We start from the raw sequence: 19,066 nt of genomic DNA, 5'->3' as shown, positions 1-19,066 counted from the left end.
CTCAGCCATACATATACATGTGTCCATTCTAACCCCAAACTCCTCTCCCATCCAGGCTGCCACATAACACTGAGCAGAGTTCCCTGTGCTCTACAGTAGATCCTTGTTGATTATCCATTTAAAATATAGCAGTGTCTCACCTTTCTCTTAAACCTGGATTTCTTGAGCGAGAGTCTATGTTGGCTCTTTTCACAATCTCACCTCTTAATCTTAAAACTCTTGCAATCTGATTTTTGCCCTCACTTCTCCAAGGGCTCTCTGAGACTGCTGTATGAGAGGTCACCTGCCACAAAAGGCATGAGAGCAAACAGCTGAGAGCAGAACCACAGGAGTAGAACTTGCAGTCAGGAGTGCCAGGAAGAGGTGCTGCTACCGTTCTGAGCGCAGGTGGACTCACTGGGGGGTGGGGAGGACTTGTTAAGACAAGGATGGCTGGGCCCCAGTCTTTAATTCACTGGGTCTGGGTTGGAGCTCAGCCATTTCCTTTTTTTTTTTTTTAAACATCTTTACTGGAGTATAATTGCTTTACAATGGTGTGTTAGTTTCTGCTTTACAACAAAGTGCATCAGTTATACATATACATGTGTTCCCATGTCTCTTCACTCTTGCGTCTCCCTCCCCCCACCCTCCCTATCCCACCCCTCTAGGTGGTCACAAACCACCTAGCTGATCTCCCTGTGCTATGAGGCTGCTTCCCACTAGCTATCCACCCTACCTTTGGTAGTGTATATATGTCCATGCCACTCTCTCACTTCGTCTCAGCTTACCCTTCCCCCTCCCCGTATCCTCAAGTCCATTCTCTAGTAGGTCTGTGTCTTTATTCCCATCTTACCCCTAGGTTCTTCATTACATTTTTTTTCTTAGATTCCATATATATGTGTTAGCATACAGTATTTGTCTTTCTCTTTCTGACTTACTTCACTCTGTATGACAGACTCTAGGTCCATCCACCTCACTACAAATAACTCAATTTTGTTTCTTTTTATGGCTGAGTAATATTCCATTGTATATGTGCCACATCTTCTTTATCCATTCATCCGATGACGGACACTTAGGTTGCTTCCATCTCCTGGCTATTGTAAATAGAGCTGCAATGAACATTTTGGTACATGTCTTTTTGAATTATGGTTTTCTCAGGGTATATGCCCAGTAGTGGGATTGCTGGGTTGTATGGTAGTTCTATTTGTAGTTTTTTAAGGAACCTCCATACTGTTCTCCATAGTGGCTGTATCAATTTACATTCCCACCAACAGTGCAAGAGTGTTCCCTTTTCTCCACACCCTCTCCAGCATTTATTGTTTCTAGATTTTTGGATGATGGCCATTCTGACTGGTGTGAGATGATATCTCATTGTAGTTTTGATTTGCATTTCTCTGATGATTCATGATGTTGAGCATTCTTTCATGTGTTTGTTGGCCATCTGTGTATCTTCTTTGGAGAAATGTCTATTTAGGTCTTATGCCCATTTTTGGATTGGATTGTTTGTTTTTTTGTTATTGAGCTGCATGAGCTGCTTATAAATTTTGGAGATTAATCCTTTGTCAGTTGCTTCATTTGCAACTATTTTCTCCCATTCTGAGGGTTGTGTTTTGGTCTTGTTTCTGGTACAAGCTCAGCCATTTCTAATCATATCTAACAAGTTACCAGGTGCCGCTGCTGCTGCCCGTCCGCAGGGCACACCTTTGACAACCTGTTAAATAAAGTGTTGTGACCTGACACGCATCTACAGCTACTCCTCATCCCCTACAAAAATAGTTATTGATCCACACTTCAACTTCTGCTCTTACTAAAAACAAACAAGATTGCTCTTGGTATTTCTTCATAGTTTCCACCTACGGGGGAGATAGGGAGGTTGCACATTGAATAGGAGGCAGTAAAAAAGAAGAGTGGGGATGCTGAGGACGTTTCCTCCCACAATCAGCAGTTAATGTTAGGGCTCTTTGCCAGAATTCAATACAAGTTTATTATGGGGGGTGGAGGAGGGGTGGGGGTAGCAATTTATAGATGTAGTTAATTTCAGTTGCTCACCAATCTTAAAGGCAACGAAATTGATAGTCTAGAACGCAAACTAAAATTACAGATCCAAAATACACATTCATAAAGTACCAAGCTATTGAACTGTTTATAACGGATCCTTTATTTCTCCTCTCCTTTGCCTTACTAGCATGCAAAAGTGTAAGATGAGTCAGGCAAAGAAAACTAAGGAAACTTGCCATTAACTTAATTGGGAGTTAATTTGCAGCTGGAGGGAAACTGCCCTCTCCTCCCTGTACTAGAACAGTTAGTTAAAGCCCAGTTCACAAACCAGTAGCCATCTCCAGAAGTAGAGCTGGGGGGAAAAAAGGGATTTTTAAGGCAACCTCAGGAAGACACAACCACAGAGGCTCTTCATAAAATGTCCAGCCTACTTGACAGAGGGCATGATTATTTTAATACAGAGCAGATGCAGAATTATCCTATTAGTCCACTAATTGGACTACGCCCACCAACTTGCCTTATCCTTTTACTCATTAGTCATTTACATTAAAATAGGCTGGCTGATTGGCTTATCTGTAGTTTTTAAGAGGAAACACCACCTAGACTTTTAGGTTGGATTCTTCTCTCACCACGCTGTGTTAGCTGGGATTTTTCTCCCTCTTTCTTAGCTCTATAGTTCTTCCAGGCTACTTTGTAGCAATTTGAGTCTAAAGCATCACCTTCCACTGGGAACCCAAAGGTCTAGGAGAAGCTTCAAGCTGTGACAAGACTCCCAATGGATTCATCTGAGGTTAACCCAACTTGGACCCTGGAGTCTCCTCAAATGTCCATCGATGAAAATTCCCAGGCAATTCCAGGTAAGCCAGACTTGGGGTTTCAGAAAGGTTAAGAGGTTGCCTTCCTTTCTGTTATACTGACTTCAGTCTTTTACAGAAAAATGCAGTTAAGTAAACCTCTTCAGAGCAGAGGAGGGCCAGGGAGTGTAGGGCCCTCCTCTAAAGAAAGAAAGAAAGAGAGAGAGAGAGGGGGAGAAAGAAAGAAAGGCAGGACAAAGAGGAGAAAAGTGGGAGGGGTGTTGAGCTGCATTGTTTGCTTACTATGCTCAGGAATCTGTCAACCTTTTAAGGACATTTTCTGGGGAAGAGCAATCAGAGTTCTAGACGGCGGCTCCCAGCGTCTTGTGCGATCAGTATTTCCATCAGCAAAAATATATTCCAATCAGGAATTGTAAAGGGAAGAATACAAGCAACTTAAACTTCAATTTGACCTAAAGGTCTTCTTTTTTGGTTTTTTTTTTTTTTTTTTTGTGGTACGTGGGCCTCTCCCATTGCGGAGCACAGGCTCCGGACGCGCAGGCTCAGCGGCCGTGACTCACGGGCCCAGCTGCTCCGCGGCACGTGGGATCCTCCCGGACCGGGGCTCGAATCCGCGTCCCCTGCATCGGCAGGCGGACTCTCAACCACTGCGCCACCAGGGAAGCCCTAAAGGTTTTCTTAATTTCACCAACATTTCTGGGATTGGCTTTCCAGCTGAATTTACACTTTGGGAATGTTCATAAAGAGGGAAATGTCTTTTCAGAGGAAATTGAAGGAAGGGGCGGGTTTATAAAAGCCAGTGAGTGTGCTCTGTAACGTAAACAAGTAGTAGTAAGACTTTCGATGGAGGACTTAGAAACTGTGCTCCAGGAACACCGCTAATTAGGTTCCCCGCCTTCCAGGGTTCTTCCAAGTCATCTCTCCTTGGAGCCGCACACACGGTCCCAGGCGTGGCCTCCCAGGTTTGGCCTCGCAGACCCACTCACTCATTTGAAATCTTATTACCCTGACCTTGGGCGGGGATGGGTGGTGTAGGGTGGCCGCAGATGACCTGGAGCCAACCAACACCCTCTGGGCAGCTAGGGAGTTGGGTGGATCCTCTCTGGCATTATATTCTGCCCTCTGCCTCCCCAGCATCTTGAGGATAAGAACCCTGATCAAAGGGGAAAAAAATTAATGAAGAGAGTCCATAGTACGGCCAGTTTTTCTCCCATTCCTTGAATCTGCCTTAGTACCTGACAAATCCACAACTTGGAATCTTTATTTCCACGTGCACAAGTCCCTATTAGTTGAATGGATCCTGACTCAATATTTAATACTCTCACGTACAGGGAAAATTAATGCTAATCTGCCTTGTTGTATGAGATTAGTGTTTATGAAATTTACAAGATTGTTCGGATGGAAAGAGGCAAGAGTGGGTGGGTTTCTTTGTTTTTGTTTTGTTGGCCGCACAGTGCAGCGGCGGGGTCGTAGTTCCCCGACAGGGATGGAACTAGTGCCCCCTGCACTGGAAGCGCTTTCATCACTGGACCCCACCCCACCCCGGGGAAGCCCCAAGAGTGAATGATTTCTCAAAGTACTGTGTTTGAGTGGAAAGATCTAGCAGCATGAAAAAGCTGGGTAGAACTGGTGAGGGTAACAGCCACTTTGACACACTAGTTAGGGATAGGGGATTTGGGGAGAGGCTGTTATATTTGGGGTTTCTTTGTCTATTTCATAGATGTAGTTCATTTTCCAGAAAAAAAGAGGTTTGTTTATAATTGTTATAAAGGTGAACTGCTGAAACTTGTTACACTGAAACATTTTGACTTGCATTAGTGCTTTATGTCCCTGCATTTCTATTAAAAATCACACCAATGAAAATGGAAAAACTGTCAATACCTGGTTTCTGTTCCATGTTTTTCCACTTGGAATCATACTTAAGTACCTTTTGACCCCATGGGAAAACATCTACCATTCAGAACTACCCATAACGGGGAAGAAACCACTTTTTTTTCCCTTTTGCCACACCCCAGGGCATGTGGGATTTTAGTTCCCTGACCAGGGCTCTAACTGCGCCCCCTGCATTGGAAGCCCGGAGTCTTTTTTTTTTTTTTTGCGGTACGCTGGCCTCTCCCTGCTGTGGCCTCTCCCGTTGCGGAGCACAGGCTCCGGACGCACAGGCTCAGCGGCCACGGCTCACGAGCCCAGCCGCTCTGCGGTATGTGGGATCTTCCCGGACCGGGGCACGAACCCCTGTTCCCTGCATCGGCAGGCGGATTCTCAACCACTGCGCCACCAGGGAAGCCCAAGCCCAGAGTCTTAACCACTGGACCGCGGGGGAAGTCCCATAAAGAAAACAACTTTTTATTTTGAGAAGAAAGCGTTTCCCATTACAGTGGATTCTTAGGATGCTCTCAAGGCATGCAGCATGCTCGTTAATGCCTATGGTATCTAGGATCTTCACCCTGAGGAAGCTTCCAGTGTCCATTGTTGGGAGCTGCTTCAGAGCAGACCTAGTTTGAGCGAGAGATAAGGGGCTTCTGGATATTGCAATCCGCACTAATGGATCTTCACTTTCTTTTTCTCTTTCAGTTGCCTCTGAACCTATGTCTGAAGCGTTCATAAAGAACCTCAGTAAACTGACACTCAACCCTGGTATCAAATTGCCATTCATTCTACCAGAGTGTCTACCTCAACCAACTGGGCGGTTACTTGGTGAAAACATACCCTATAGGAGAGGGGTGAGGACCGTGTTAACTGATCGGAGAGAGAAGATGGAACGGCTGATTCAGTCCATTAAAAAACGCTACGGCAAAGGAGTTCCTCGGGTGAGTTGATGTGGTCTGGGTAGGCAGCACTGGCCCGCTCTAGGGGGTGGGGGGCACTCACATAAATCAAGATGTAAACAGCGATGGGGTGGCAGGGAGGATTCCCTGGTGGTCCAGTGGTTAAGACTCCCAAGTGCCCGCTTCCACTGCAGGGGCCAAGGGTTCGATCCCTGGTGGGGGACCTCGGCCCCCCCCCAAATTAAATAATATAAATAGCAATGAGTAGCAGCGGTCACTCGTCCACTGTACTCATGAGTGCGGGGTGTGAATAACACGTAGGGTTTTAAGACTCGCCAACTCTTCTTATGTTAGATGGGTAGCATTAGTGATCCGAATTTTCCTTGATAGTTTGTAATACATGTATTTTTTTCTTCCCATGAAGTCTGACTCTGAAAGAGGACCATGGCAGAATGATGTTGAGGTAACTAGAAGCTCCCTTACTATGCAAGTGGGTGGGTATGTGGTTTGGGGAGGGAGGAGGAAAGGCAAATTGGCTTGGACTTTCTCAATCCTCAGAAACTCTGGAGCAATCAGTTCATATTTGTGCTTTTTAAAAATATATATAAAGTCATATTTTTCGAGCAGTTTTAGGTCTCCAGCAAAATTAAGCAGAAAGGACATATACTTCCTGAACCCACACATCCATAGCCTACTCTGCTGTCAACATCTTCCAGTTACGTGGTGTTAACAGTGGTGAACCTACACTGACACATTATTATCACCGAAAGTCTAGTTTCCATGAAGGTTCACTCTTGATGTTGTGCTGGTATTTTTCACCTGCTGTCACAAACATGATATGCAATACCATGTAGTAAGAGGGCAAACACCTGAGCACAGAGTGTCCAGCAGCTGGTTGAGTGTCTCACGTTTAAGGCATTCAGAGAACTGACACAAGGTATATATTGATACATATGCATGTATGTGTGTGTGTGTAATTTTCCTTTTAAACTGAAGTATAGTTGATATACAGTATTATAAATTACAGGTGTATGACAGAGTGATTCAGTTTTTAAAGGTTATACTCCATTTATAGTTGTACAGGAATATATTATTGACTGACAATCAGCAGCCGTTAGCATTACAGAATGGCAATCTGATATTCTTTGGCAGCCATACATTTCGATCCATTTTTACCAAAAAGTTTTTTGGTTTTGACCTTTTTTTTTAGTGTTCCATATTCCAAAGACTCTTCTAACAACCAACATTAGATTTGAGGGTTGTTAACGTCTCTTTGGTGTACAAGTACTTTATTATTTTAAATTATTAACCAATTAATCCATTTCATTCTTTTTTCCAGACTCAGTCAAGAGGGCAAAGATTTAGATGTAGCTGTCGTTTTTGCCGGTTTCATAGAGATCCTTCTGAGGATAATTATGAGAATTATTACAACAATAAGTATTACAGTAATTATGACACGGAGTCGAAGGAACCATAAACCTTATTCTTGTACTACTTTTTCTTCCTGGTAGTCTTAGGATCATTATGAAGCTTGGGAAAGATTGCGTACCAATATTTTGATAACCTGTATTATAAGTTCTGTGTTGTCTTTTTTTCTTGCATCTCTTTTCCCCCTTAATACAGTAACTTATGAGGAATCTATGTAGCTTGCATTTGAATGACTTGAATATATTTTAGTTCCACTTTGTGAGACAAATTAACTTGTGCGGAAGGAAAGTAAAGACCACCACACCACGTTGGGTGGCTTGGCCATAGCATTGTTAGAACAGCGTGTTGAATTACAATAAAAATTTTTGATGTGCTGTTTCAGTTTTCAGTAGCAAATAAATGTGTTTATAGAGGATCTTATTAAAATTTGAGACTTATTTGAGTACCTTTAAAAAAATTCCTCTTATTGTAGACTTGTTTTTGCTGGCTATGTATTAAATGAATAATACTTATCCCCATCACATTCCCAGGGTGTAAATATCTGGCATTCTAATATTTTGTGATATTGTCCTGTTGGGAAGGAAGTTTATACATTTGGGTAAGGTTAGAAAACAAGGGCACAGACATTTGCACATATTAACCTCCTGGAAGAAGTTATCAGTTGGTCTTGGTTGGAGGGAATTGAAAGAATGATAGTGGTATATAATGCTAAGAGAAGATGCAGCCCCAATGGTGTTTTATTTAGTTCAGTTATTTTCTTTCATAACCTAAGTGTACACAGACCTGGATTTATTTGTGGGATAAAAGAGATACATAAAACTCATCTTCTGCCCTCCAACTATCTTTTGTGCACTTTAAAAAGATATTAAAGAATTGGGTACATGGGGCTTCCCTGGTGGTCCAGGGGTTAGGACTCCTGTGCTTTCACTGCCCAGGGCCTGGGTTCAATCCCTGATTGGGGAACTAAGATCCCACAAGCTGCGTGGTGTGGCCAAAAAAAAAGAGAATCCAGTTGCAAAGCAACTAGAGACCTGGTGGTATTCAGAATGAAGCAGAAGCAGAAAGAGCCCAAACCTGGAGGGCTGTGCGCACAAATGGCAAAGAATTTCAACGGTGACGTTAAAAAGGAATATTAAATATTAATATCCACCAAAGTAGGTCTTCAAAGGTTGACCTACTTAGAACTACTCAAACCATCATGGTCTACAGCATGGGTGAATGTGGGTGGTCTTGAGGTTTTGTTAAACTTGCAAGATGTTCCCAGAGGCAAGGCCCTCTTGAGTGCTGTATGCATTTGAAAATCATTGACTAGTGAAAGAACTTATTTTTTGCAATTGTGTTAAATTTATACTCTTGTGAAATCTAATAATGCAAGAACATGGGTGAACAAAATGCATTCTACTTCCGTGTCCTTCAGTATTTAAAGTTTTCATACTTTTGAGTCCTATGCCATGTTCTAAGTTTGTTTTATATGTATTAACCCTAATCCTCAAACATATAAGGCATGTTACTTTTAATACCTTCACTTTTTTTTTTAACTTTTTAAAAATAAATTTATTTATTTTTTTGGCTGTGTTGTGTCTTCATTGCTGCACACGGGCTTTCTCTAGTTGTGGTGAGCGGAGTGGGCTTCTCGTGATGGCTTCTTGTTGCAGAGCACGGGCTCTAGGTGCGAGGGCTGAGTAATTGTGGCGTGAGGGCTCAGTAGTTGTGGTGCATGGACTTAGTTGCTCCGCGGCATGTGGGATCTTCCCGGACCAGGGCTTGAACCCATGTCCCCTGCACTTGCAGGCGGATTCTTAACCACTGCACCACCAGGGAAGCCCTGAAGGCCTCATTTTAACTTAATCACCTCTTTAAAGGCCCTATTCCCAATACAGTCACATTGTGAGGTTCTGGGGGTCAGGGCTTCAACATATGAGTTTTTGGGGACACAAGTCCGCCACATGACCCTTCCATCTGTCTGCAGAAGGACCTCTCCAGGACAGGTCCTGGCACATGGAAATAAACTTCCATTTTACAAATGAAACAATGAGTTTGTGAACTGATTCTATCATCAGTGGAATAGGTGACAGCCTCCTGAAAACATTCTGCTGGCATCTCTTATGCAAGATTTACCCATAATGAAAAGAGCAAGTTAGCTCTCTCCATAATGGTGGCTGCCAATCCAAACTCATTTCCGTGGAGACTGTTCCATTCAGAAGTAGATCTTCGTCACCTTGCAAATTGATTTGTGAGGAACATGACAAAAAGTATCTTTCCAGCCCCAGTTTCCTGGTGCAGGACGAAAACCCAGTGAAACACACCCATATTACTGGGTTCCCCTGAGTGCCAAAATCTGCCAGGGAGAAAAATGATGAGGGAGTTTTCCCTGTGTTTTGGGAAGGGTTAGAGGCTGTGAAGGGGCTAGGGTTGGACAGTGTAAAAGTCAGTCACATGGACCCAAATTATCCCTTCTCCACTTCACCGAAAGCAGCAGGTGCTGGTTTGATCCCTGGTCAGGGACCTAATATCCCACGTGCTGTGGCACAGCCAAAAAATTTAAAAACAAACGAAACCTGTGGATCTGCTGCTTACTCCCTGTTGTTTTGGGCAAGTAATTTAATCTCCCTGGTTCTCAGTTTTCCTATCTAAAAAAAAAAAAAAATTTAGAAAAAAAAGGGACTTCCCTGGAGGTCCAGTGGTTAAGAGTCTGTGTTTCCAATGCAAGGGGTGCTGGTCGGGGAACTAGATCCCATGCAGTGCACCCAAAAAAACAAAAATGGGGATCAATTTCCCTACAGAGTTTACAGTTATATGTAAGTCCAAGGTGGTAATGTATATGACAGTGATTTAAGGTTTTTAAGTAACCACATAAGTAATAGTTATAAGACCATGAGAATTTAGCATTTTTGTTTTATGAAAAATATTAAGTTTTATTGGTTGATTATGGTCTTAATTGACCTGGTTCTTCGTTTTGTTTTGAGATATAAATGTGCTTAAAAGCACAGACTCTGGCGTCAAAAAAATTTTTTAAAGTGCTGTGGGGTGTTTTTGGTTTAATAGCTGGTAAGTGGAACATCCTGCAGAATCCAGCACCCAGGGTTCCTTAGTCTAATTCTATACTCAGGTGGCACTTGCACTGTACGATGTCTGGTCAACCCATTGCCAATGTCTTTTCCCCTGTGGGTCTGACAGCCCCACATAACATAATCTTTTTTTTTTTGTCCGCACCATGTGGTATGTGGGATCTTAGTACCCCAACCAGGAATTGAACCCGCGCCCCCTACAGTGGAAGCAAGGAGTCTTAACCACTGGACTGGCAGGGGAGTCCCAAGTCCAGAGTATTTTACTCCTTCATGTTCCCTGGAGAAATGAAGCCTAACTCTCCCACTACTCTGTTTTTACACAATTTAATAGTATGATTAGAATGTGAATAGATAATCACCTAGTAGATTTAGGAGCAATAAGGAAAAAAAGAAAGCATGTTTTTATTAGGAAAGGGTTGGGGAGACTCAGGGATATTGACACACTGTTAAGCTCATATACACTCCAGAATTGTTTTCAGGTATTTGTCGTGAGTTTATGGTAGCAGAGAAATTAAAATCTCCTCGAGAGCAGAGGAATAGGAATTATCACATATTTATATCCTGGTTTATTCACCGATTTGGGGAAAACAGACATAATTTCAGAAACCTTAAAGCAAACCAACAAACAAAAATCCCAAGAGAATGGAATCCAGAATTCGAGCACTGGAAATGGCTTGGCAAGAAGCGGACACTCCCTCCAAAGTCACGGAGGGAAGATGAGGTAAGCTGATTGCTTTCATTTTCAATAAATGGCACATTTCCATAATATGGTTTTTGAGTACTGTTGCTGGGTTATCTGATAGGATGATCTGAAACTACCCTGTGATAGGTGACAACAAATATACCAGGACTCTACCAGCCACTCTGTCCCACTGATGCCAAATCAGGCCTCTGTACCCAGCACCAAATTTAATCTTGGAGACAAGAGTTCTGGGTAAAGTGGACAAAAATAGTTTTATTGCTTTGCCAGGCAAAGAGGGCCACAGCGGGCTGATGCCCTCAAAACTGTGTGTCCCAACCAGGGGGAGCCTGTGAGGAGCCTTATAGTCCAGGGGCGGGGTGCTTATAAGGGTCAGCGTGTGTGCAAGGCCTGCATTTTTTCAATCCAGAGGTCATCTGGCATCGGGTGGTGATGGGCGAACTGTGACCTTCTCTCTGGAATGAAGGGTGTGCTTCATCAAGCAGTTAACGTCTTCCATTTGCTGGGGGTTTTAGTTCTGCAGAAGAGCTCAAAGATATTATTATGTATATCCCTTGAGGAGGAATCAGGACCCTGCCCCAAGGCTGCACCATTGTTTCTTGACTCTTCCTCCCCTGTCTCTGCATCCCCTCCTTTCCCCAATTAGCAACTGTTTGAACCTGCCCTTTGGAACTCGGGGGAAGGCCATGGAGGCTGAATGAAGCCTATTGCTTACACACAAGAAGTGGGGGACACAGAATGGCTTTTGTGCCCGGGAGCCCCGCGGGGTCCTGCTCAGTTTCAGTATCAAGAGTTCTGCATCTGGCTTCTGTAAATCCTGGGCACTGTGTGACAAGCTGGGAAAATCTAGCTTTATCTTCCTGTTCAATGCCTTCGGAGAGACCTCCCTGGAGCCACAGCAGAGTTCTGATCCGACTGTGATTGGTGAGTTTCTCTGGGTTCCAATTTGAAAACATCCACAGCAAGATTTAGTAAAGCCTAATGCCCGCCTTGAAAGCTCTACCCCAGCGCTCCTCAAATTTTAACCTGCACACAGATCGCCTGGGGATATTGTTAAAATGTCGATTCCAATTCAATAAGTTTGACAGTGGGTCTGCTTCCACATGATGTTAAATGCTGCTGGTCAGTGGACCACATTTGGGCTGACCTAGAGAAAAAGTTTAGGGCTGGAAAGAAAGGAATCCTGCTGAGTCACTGTTTTGACAATAATTCAAAAGAAAAAATCTGAAGGACTCATTAAAAGATGACCTCTGAGACCATTCTGCACTCGAGTGTAGGGTCTTCCAGTGGGAACACGCTGAGGGACAAAGGGAAAGAAAACGAGGTGAGGATGTGTCTTGCGCCACCTGCTGGGGCGAAGGCTCCATTACTCCTAGAACATCTCTGGGAAGAGCCATCTCTATCCCCTACGTTGGTGTTGAGGCAACTCCTCCGTCTCCTGAAACTTCCCTTATCATCAGTAAAACTCTAGGATGGTGGAAATGTCCACATTTCAAGGTATGCAAAATTCTAACTAGCCTCAAAGTCCTATTTGAGTTTTTAGCCAACATTTTATTTCCGGTCCCAAACTGTCCTTAGCTGACTCAGGTGCCAAAGAAGAGTGAAATGGCTTAAATCACCCAAGGAAAGAGAGGAGGGAAGGATCTGGAAAACAGGATCCTGGTAAAGTGCTTTGAAAATGTCACTTCCTTCAGGAATGTAAACTGTAAAATGTAAATGTAAGTCAAATGATTATAGGTGGTATTACTATATCTAACTCCTGCCAGATTGCCTCTTTGGGTACTTGTGCTAACTTCGGATGCTTCCTTCCATTGTTCTCAATGTCTGCTACTGGGGATCCTATTGTCTTAAGAACTTTCCCAAGTATTATGCTGTTAATATTGAACAATGGTATCTTTCAGTTTCAAAGCAAATTATGGTATTGAAATTTTTTCCTGTTTTGAATTTTTTTAACCCCTATTTTCATTAAGAAATCTTTGGCATCTAAGAGACAGCATGATATTATTCTGAGGAGTGTGGGTTCTGGAACCAGACTGAATATTCCATTCCCAACTTTGCCATTACTAGCTGTGTGATTTGGGGGAAGTTACTTAGCCTCTCTGTATCTGTACCAAATGAGTCAGTACATGTAAAATACGTGACCTTTGCTTAACATCTGGTAAACACTTGGTTGATGTTATTTACCTCCCTCTACTATTGTTTGGAAATCACACGAATTAGTAATAAAAGAAACCCAGAAAAGTAATTTCTTAAAAGAATTCTGTAGTTGTGTGATGTGGTCCCTCTCCGTCATATTTCCTATTACATATCAAACACCTGAAGACCTAGTATTTGTCATGAGCCATGCATTGTTCTACATGTTTTACATGTATTAACTCACTAGCTCCATTTTACAGAAGAGAAAACTAAGGCACAGAAGGTAGAATGACTCGGCCAAGGTCACACAGTCAATAAATGGCAGAGACAGAATTCAAACCCATACAGGCTAGTTCTAGAGTCCGACTTTTTTTTTGGCCATGTCATGCAGCTTGCAGAATCTTAGTTCCCTGACCAGGAACTGAACCCAGGTCCTCGGCAGTGAAAGCGAAGAGTCCTAACCACTGGACCACCAGGGAGTTCCCTAGAATCTGACTTTTACCTGCACCCATCTACTGCCCCTTGGCCAGAGAAAGGGACTGGTAATGACTGCTCTTCATTGATATGAAGGTATTACGTCTGTCAGAAATTCACAAGCCACAGAAGGATATCCAGCTGTTTTACCATCTAAAAATGATTAAACTATTTTTCCAGTGATGAGCTGATGTGATCAGTGCCAATGCAGGGAATGTAAAGACTTCAGGAACATCTGACCTGTGACATCTATCAAATTTAAATATATGAATAAACAAACATTAATTTACATAAACATACCTGCATATGCATTAATGCATTAAATTATCTTGAGCAGGGGATTTTAGGTGCTGGGGAGAGAGCAGTGGAAAAAATATATATATAAATTTGAACAGAAAGCTCTGCCATGATAGAGCTTATGTTCTACCAGAAGGAGTGACAATAAACATCGTAGTAAAATATATGGTATATGACAAATGCAACATAGAATATAGAGTAGGGAAGGTGGATATGGATTGTTGAGGAGTATGTTGTATGCGAATCTAGATGGAGGAAGGTTAGGAAAGGCCTTAGGTAACAGCTGAGTAAAGGTCTGAAGAAGGTATGGGAGAGAGCCCTGTGGTTATTTAAGGAAATGGTATATTCCAAGGTCCTGAGGTGGGAAAGTGCCAGGAGAGTTTGAGAAAAAGGAAAGAATCCAGTGTGGCTGGAATAATGTGAGGGAGGGAGAAAAAAATAGGAAATGGAGTCAGAGAGAGAAGGGACTCCACAGAATAGATAAGCTCTACATAGGATTCCATAGGCTACTATGGGTACTTAAAATTCCTTAATAAGGGAATTCTCTGGTGGTCCAGTGGTTAGGACTCCGCACTTTCACTGCCGAGGGCCCAGGTTTGATCTCTGGCTGGGGAACTAACATCCCACAAGCGGTGTGGTGCAGACAAAAAAATTTTTTTTAATTAAAAAAAATTCCTTAGTAAGACACCAGTAGTCTGAAGAAGTGGTATCAAGTGTTGTATATGACTTTTATTTACAACCTCAGTGAAGGTTAATAAATTCATGAAGACTGCCTAACACGAAAGCACAGTTTTAATTTTGATGATGAGAGGGATGAGTTTAGAAAGTTGTAGGCATCTGTGTAAAAACTATAATCTTAAGTGATTTTATCTGCCATTATTCATGCTACTCTACATAAAGTTAAAATTTTTTTCCTAAATGGTACAAATTTACAAACTGTCGTTTTTCACTTACTCAGTTTTTGTAAACAGTGCACTACGAAATCAACCCTCTGAGGAAGAAATAATCATTCATTTATATTAGAAATAATTTCTATAGCAATCTTTAAAACTCAAAACCAAGCAAAAAAATTTGTAAGGTACATAGTATCTATTTGGAACAAAGATTTTTTGTAACTAACTTGTTTCATTTTTTTAAATAAAGACAACTAAAAAAAAAAAAAAAAAGTTGTAAGGCAGATTTACTCAGGAGACACTTTAGTAGAAGGATCTGAAACCATAAAGTGACTAGAATTAATACCAGCAGGAGGCAGCAGAGATCAATTTTTACCTATTCAATAATCATTCAGGATGCTTTTTCTGGAAGCGACTAGAACATCCTGAACATATTAGAACAGGTATTTTAAACTGGTTTCCACAGTATGTCCAGTGACCAAAGGGACAGTACAGCCTATTAGAACTGACAGCTTGAGAAAACCGGACGGTCATTTAATCAACTATCTGCCTCCCTGAATTTTGAGAGAATAAATGTTGGGACCAAGTAAGAAGGTTTTATTGGGTTTTGTTTATTTGCTTGTTTGTTTGTTTTGCTTTGGCTTCTTACTTGCTGAAGAACCTCTTGTTCTTTGTTGATCCTTATCACAGATCTTGTTTGGTGTTAAGAGTAGAAAGTGCCTTTGAAATGATTCTATTTAACTTACTATTCCTTAGCAGCAGAGATGGAGGAACAGTGAGTTAAATCATATGTTGAGTTAAATTTTCTCTTTAACTTACTATTGCTCCACCTCTGCTGCTTCCCTGTTGATCCATCAACACACCGCACAAATACAGTAAGTCCTCCACATACGAACGAGTTCCATTCCGAGAGCGCGTTTGTAACTCCAGTGTGTTTGTACGTCCAACGAAGTTAGCTTAGGTACCCAGCTAACACAATCAGATATATGTACTGTACTGTAGCAGGTTTACAATACTTTTCACACAAATGATACATAAAAAACAAACACAAAAAATAAAGTGCTTTTAATCTTACAGTACAGTACCTTGAAAAGTACAGTAGTACAGCACAACAGCTGGCATACAAGGGCTGGCATCGAGTGAACAGGCAGGAAGAGTTACTGACTGGGGAGGGAGAGGAGGTGGGGGAGATGGTAGAGCTGAAGGGTCGTCAGCACCAGGAGACGGAGGGCAAGCTGTAGTGTCACTCACGCCTGACGTTCATGGCACAGGTTCTGGTTCCTTGCTGGATTCAATTCTATCTACCCTCTTGAAAAAATGATCCAGTGATGTCTGGGTAGTAGCTCTTTTTTTCTCATCATAGATGACACGGTAGTACTGGATTGCATTCTGAACGGCTGCTGCAACCGTCGTGCACTGTTCTAGGTTTGGGTCCTGTGCCTCAAAAACTAACAGTGCCTCCTCAAGTAAAGAAAATCCCCTGGCCATTTCCTGCATCGTGAATCTCTTCAGTTCTTTAGTTACTTCTTCCTCTTGTCTCTCTTCGTCCTTTCTCTGGGCACGTTCACATCTTTGAAAGTTTGCAACTTGAGGGCTCGTATGTAGGGGACTTATTGTAACTTAACAGCTGCTGTGGAGAAAACTGCAGGTCTTGTTAACCCAAGCAGATTATCCAACGGGAGAGAAGGGATGATGGAGAGTAAGACACAAAATGAGTTCTCTACAAGGTGCTTCAGATAAAGACCAAGACAGCGCAGAAAACAGAAATGTTAACAAATCTGGAAATGAACATTTCACACAATATCAGAGCCAATTTTGATCATTCCTATCAAGTTAGTTTTGGGACCAGTGACAAATGTAGATCAACACACATAGAGGACCGGAGGGGACTGATGTGTCTCTTTTCTAAGCCAATGATAACCTCTAGTATCTTCTTCCTGATATTTTAATGTTTAAAGATGGCTGAGATTATAAATTTGGCTTTTTTGGAGGAAATGCTGTCGATAATATCTGTTTAGTTTCCTCCTCATTGAAGGTTGAAGAACTAAGAGAACCAATTTGTTAAATAATGTATGCAGTGGAGGTCCAGTAAAAAGCCAGAAATTAAAATTTTTTTCTTTGACTGTGTGTGTGTTATAGTTAATTTGAGAGGGAAGAATGAAGTAAAGGGGACTTCCCTGGTGGCCCAGTGGTTAGGACTCGGAGCTTTCATGGCCAAGGGCACGGGTCCAATCCGTGGTCCCATGTGACTCGGCAAAAAAAAAAAAAAAAAAGAATGAAGTGAAGGCAATCTTTCAGAGGTCTCATACCCAGTTTATTCCTGGAGGGAGGGGAGCCCTGGACTAGCATCCTTGTTTGTGCTCTAGGTGTTTACACGTTTCCAAGCACTTTAATAAACGCCAGCATATGTGGGCTTCCCTGGTGTCGCAGTGGTTAAGAATCCACCTGCCAATACAGGGGACAAGGATTCGAGCCCTGGTCTGGGAAGATTCCACATGCCACGGAGCAGCTAAGCCCGCGCGCCACAACTACTGAAGCCCGCGCGCCACAACTACTGAAGCCCGCGCGCCTAGAGCCCATGCTACGCAACAAGAGAAGCCACCGCAGTGAGAAGGCCGCGCACCGCAATGAAGAGTAGCCCCCGCTCGCTGCAACTAGAGAAAACCCACATGGCAGCAACGAAGACCCAACATAGCCAAAAATAAAGTTAAATAAATAAACGTCAGCATATTTGAACTTCATACTAGCAGTGTACTGTGAGTAGGACAGGTATTATGGTCCTCATTTAACAAATTAGAACATGATACCAAGGAATCATGTGACTTCATGGGGCTTAGAATGAGTTAGTGGAAGAGTCAACGGCAGGCATAAGTTAGAGGGAGTAGCTGATGACCCACATGAAGCCCTTTTCCTCAACGCATTATTTTCCTTGCCATTCATACTAGTTAGCTTTCCTGAAACAAAGCATTTCTCCACGCAGTTCTACCCCTCTCCCACCCATGAGCCACAGTTTCGCTCTCTGCAGTTTCAGTTACCCGCGGTCAACGGCAGTTCAAAATTATCAAATGGAAAAAAAAAAAATTATCAAATGGAAAATTCCAGAAACTTATGTATGCGTGAATTATGCATGAAAGTATGCCATCCATACATTTGAAATTGCCCATTGTTGCATAAAGTGATGAAATCTCACCCACCCAGAACGTGAATCTCCCTCTGTCCATGGTATCCTGCCCTGTAGTCACTTAGTAGCTCTTTTGGTTATCAGATCAACTGTCGGGGTGTCACATGCTTGTGTTCAGGGTTCAAACCCTTGGGTATAAGGTTCAGTACCATCTGTTGTTTCAGGCATCCACCAGGGGTCTTGGAACATGTATCCCCCATGGATAAGGGTGGACTACTGTAAATTGCATTGTATATAAGGGTTGTCACACCCCAATTTCAGATCCAAACACTAATTTTCTTGTTTCCTTTCTTTTCTTTTCTCTTCCTTTCCTTTCTTTTCTCTTCCTTTCTTTTCCTCCCTCCACTCTCCTTCCCCCTTCCCTCCCCTCCTGCCCCTCCCTTCCCTTCCCTTCCTTTCCCTTTTCTTTTGTGTGTGACATAGAAAATATTTATTGCGACCGGCAGCAAGTGTACTCATCCCATCCCACCACCAGCTCTAAGAGTCACAGAAACAGACTTCACATATAAAGTACAACACAGACTTGGGGACAAATGGTCCCTTGGACTATACTGGCTGTTATACTGAGAGAACCAATTGACCTTGTTTAGTGACAATACCTCTAACATAATGAAAAAATCAACTGGTTACGCTATCCAATTCACATATCCAGTTCAAATTAAAATATATATTATTTGCTTCAGTGTATAGCAAGTTTAAAGCACTAGTGTTTACAAAATAACAACTGCATTCTGCTGAAATTTTTCTTGTGCTTCCCCTTATCAGTAAGCTTGAAAAACCGGATGGAGTTGGGCCAATAGAAGGTAAAAATTGCCTGTTCTGTTGGCTGAACACTTAAAAGAACTTTACAGTGTGGAACAACCAGGGGTAGCAGCCAGACCTCAGGCAGCAAGATTCAAAATAGAGTAGCTCACATAATACGGCTTGTTGATATCAGGGCCAGTAGTGGGGAGTCACCCTATGAAGAGAAGCATGTGGAAATAGCTCCAGTGAAAGTGGTAGGTCCCGGAAAACAGGTTTTTTTTTTTAATGTCCCACAATATTCAGTTAACTTATTAATTTTGTATTTAATTTGATTGTCTTGCTATTTCTTACTCCTCAGCATGAAGCTGTATACATTAAAGTCCCACATTGATTAGGAATGTTATTCAAAAGTGAGACATGTAGCAAATTGAAAATGATTATTTTCTTTTTCTGCATATCTTTTTATCTTCTCAGGAATTAATATGTTTTCCTATACACTTAGCTTTCTCTATGCTGACCAGTAATTCAACTCGAAATTCTTTTTTTTTTAATTATTAAATTTTTATTTATTTATTTATTTATTTA

General features: G+C 42.2%; 1 protein-coding gene across 1 annotated transcript; it reads left to right on the top strand.

Moving 5' to 3' along the window:
- Positions 1-2,752: 2,752 nt before the first annotated feature.
- On the top strand, positions 2,753-7,037 carry DPPA3 (developmental pluripotency associated 3). Its single transcript, XM_059082612.1, has 4 exons — positions 2,753-2,834; positions 5,367-5,602; positions 5,985-6,023; positions 6,900-7,037. Exons 1-4 carry the CDS (start codon positions 2,753-2,755, stop codon positions 7,035-7,037), a joined length of 495 nt encoding a protein of 164 aa, XP_058938595.1.
- Positions 7,038-19,066: the final 12,029 nt, after the last annotated feature.

This window comes from Kogia breviceps, chromosome 12, assembly GCF_026419965.1.
Source record: "Kogia breviceps isolate mKogBre1 chromosome 12, mKogBre1 haplotype 1, whole genome shotgun sequence".
In the NCBI taxonomy this organism is placed as follows: Eukaryota; Metazoa; Chordata; class Mammalia; order Artiodactyla; family Physeteridae; genus Kogia; species Kogia breviceps.
This window is presented reverse-complemented; position numbering and strand designations above follow the sequence as displayed.

What these genes read in the sequence shown, in the direction of transcription:
- DPPA3 (XM_059082612.1), top strand. Translation starts at nt 2,753, where the DNA reads ATGGATTCATCTGAGGTTAACCCAACTTGGACCCTGGAGTCTCCTCAA. An exon ending in AAATTCCCAGGCAATTCCAG is followed by an intron (nt 2,835 to 5,366) that starts GTAAGCCAGACT and finishes TTTCTCTTTCAG; the next exon opens with TTGCCTCTGAACCTATGTCT. An exon ending in ACGGCAAAGGAGTTCCTCGG is followed by an intron (nt 5,603 to 5,984) that starts GTGAGTTGATGT and finishes CTTCCCATGAAG; the next exon opens with TCTGACTCTGAAAGAGGACC.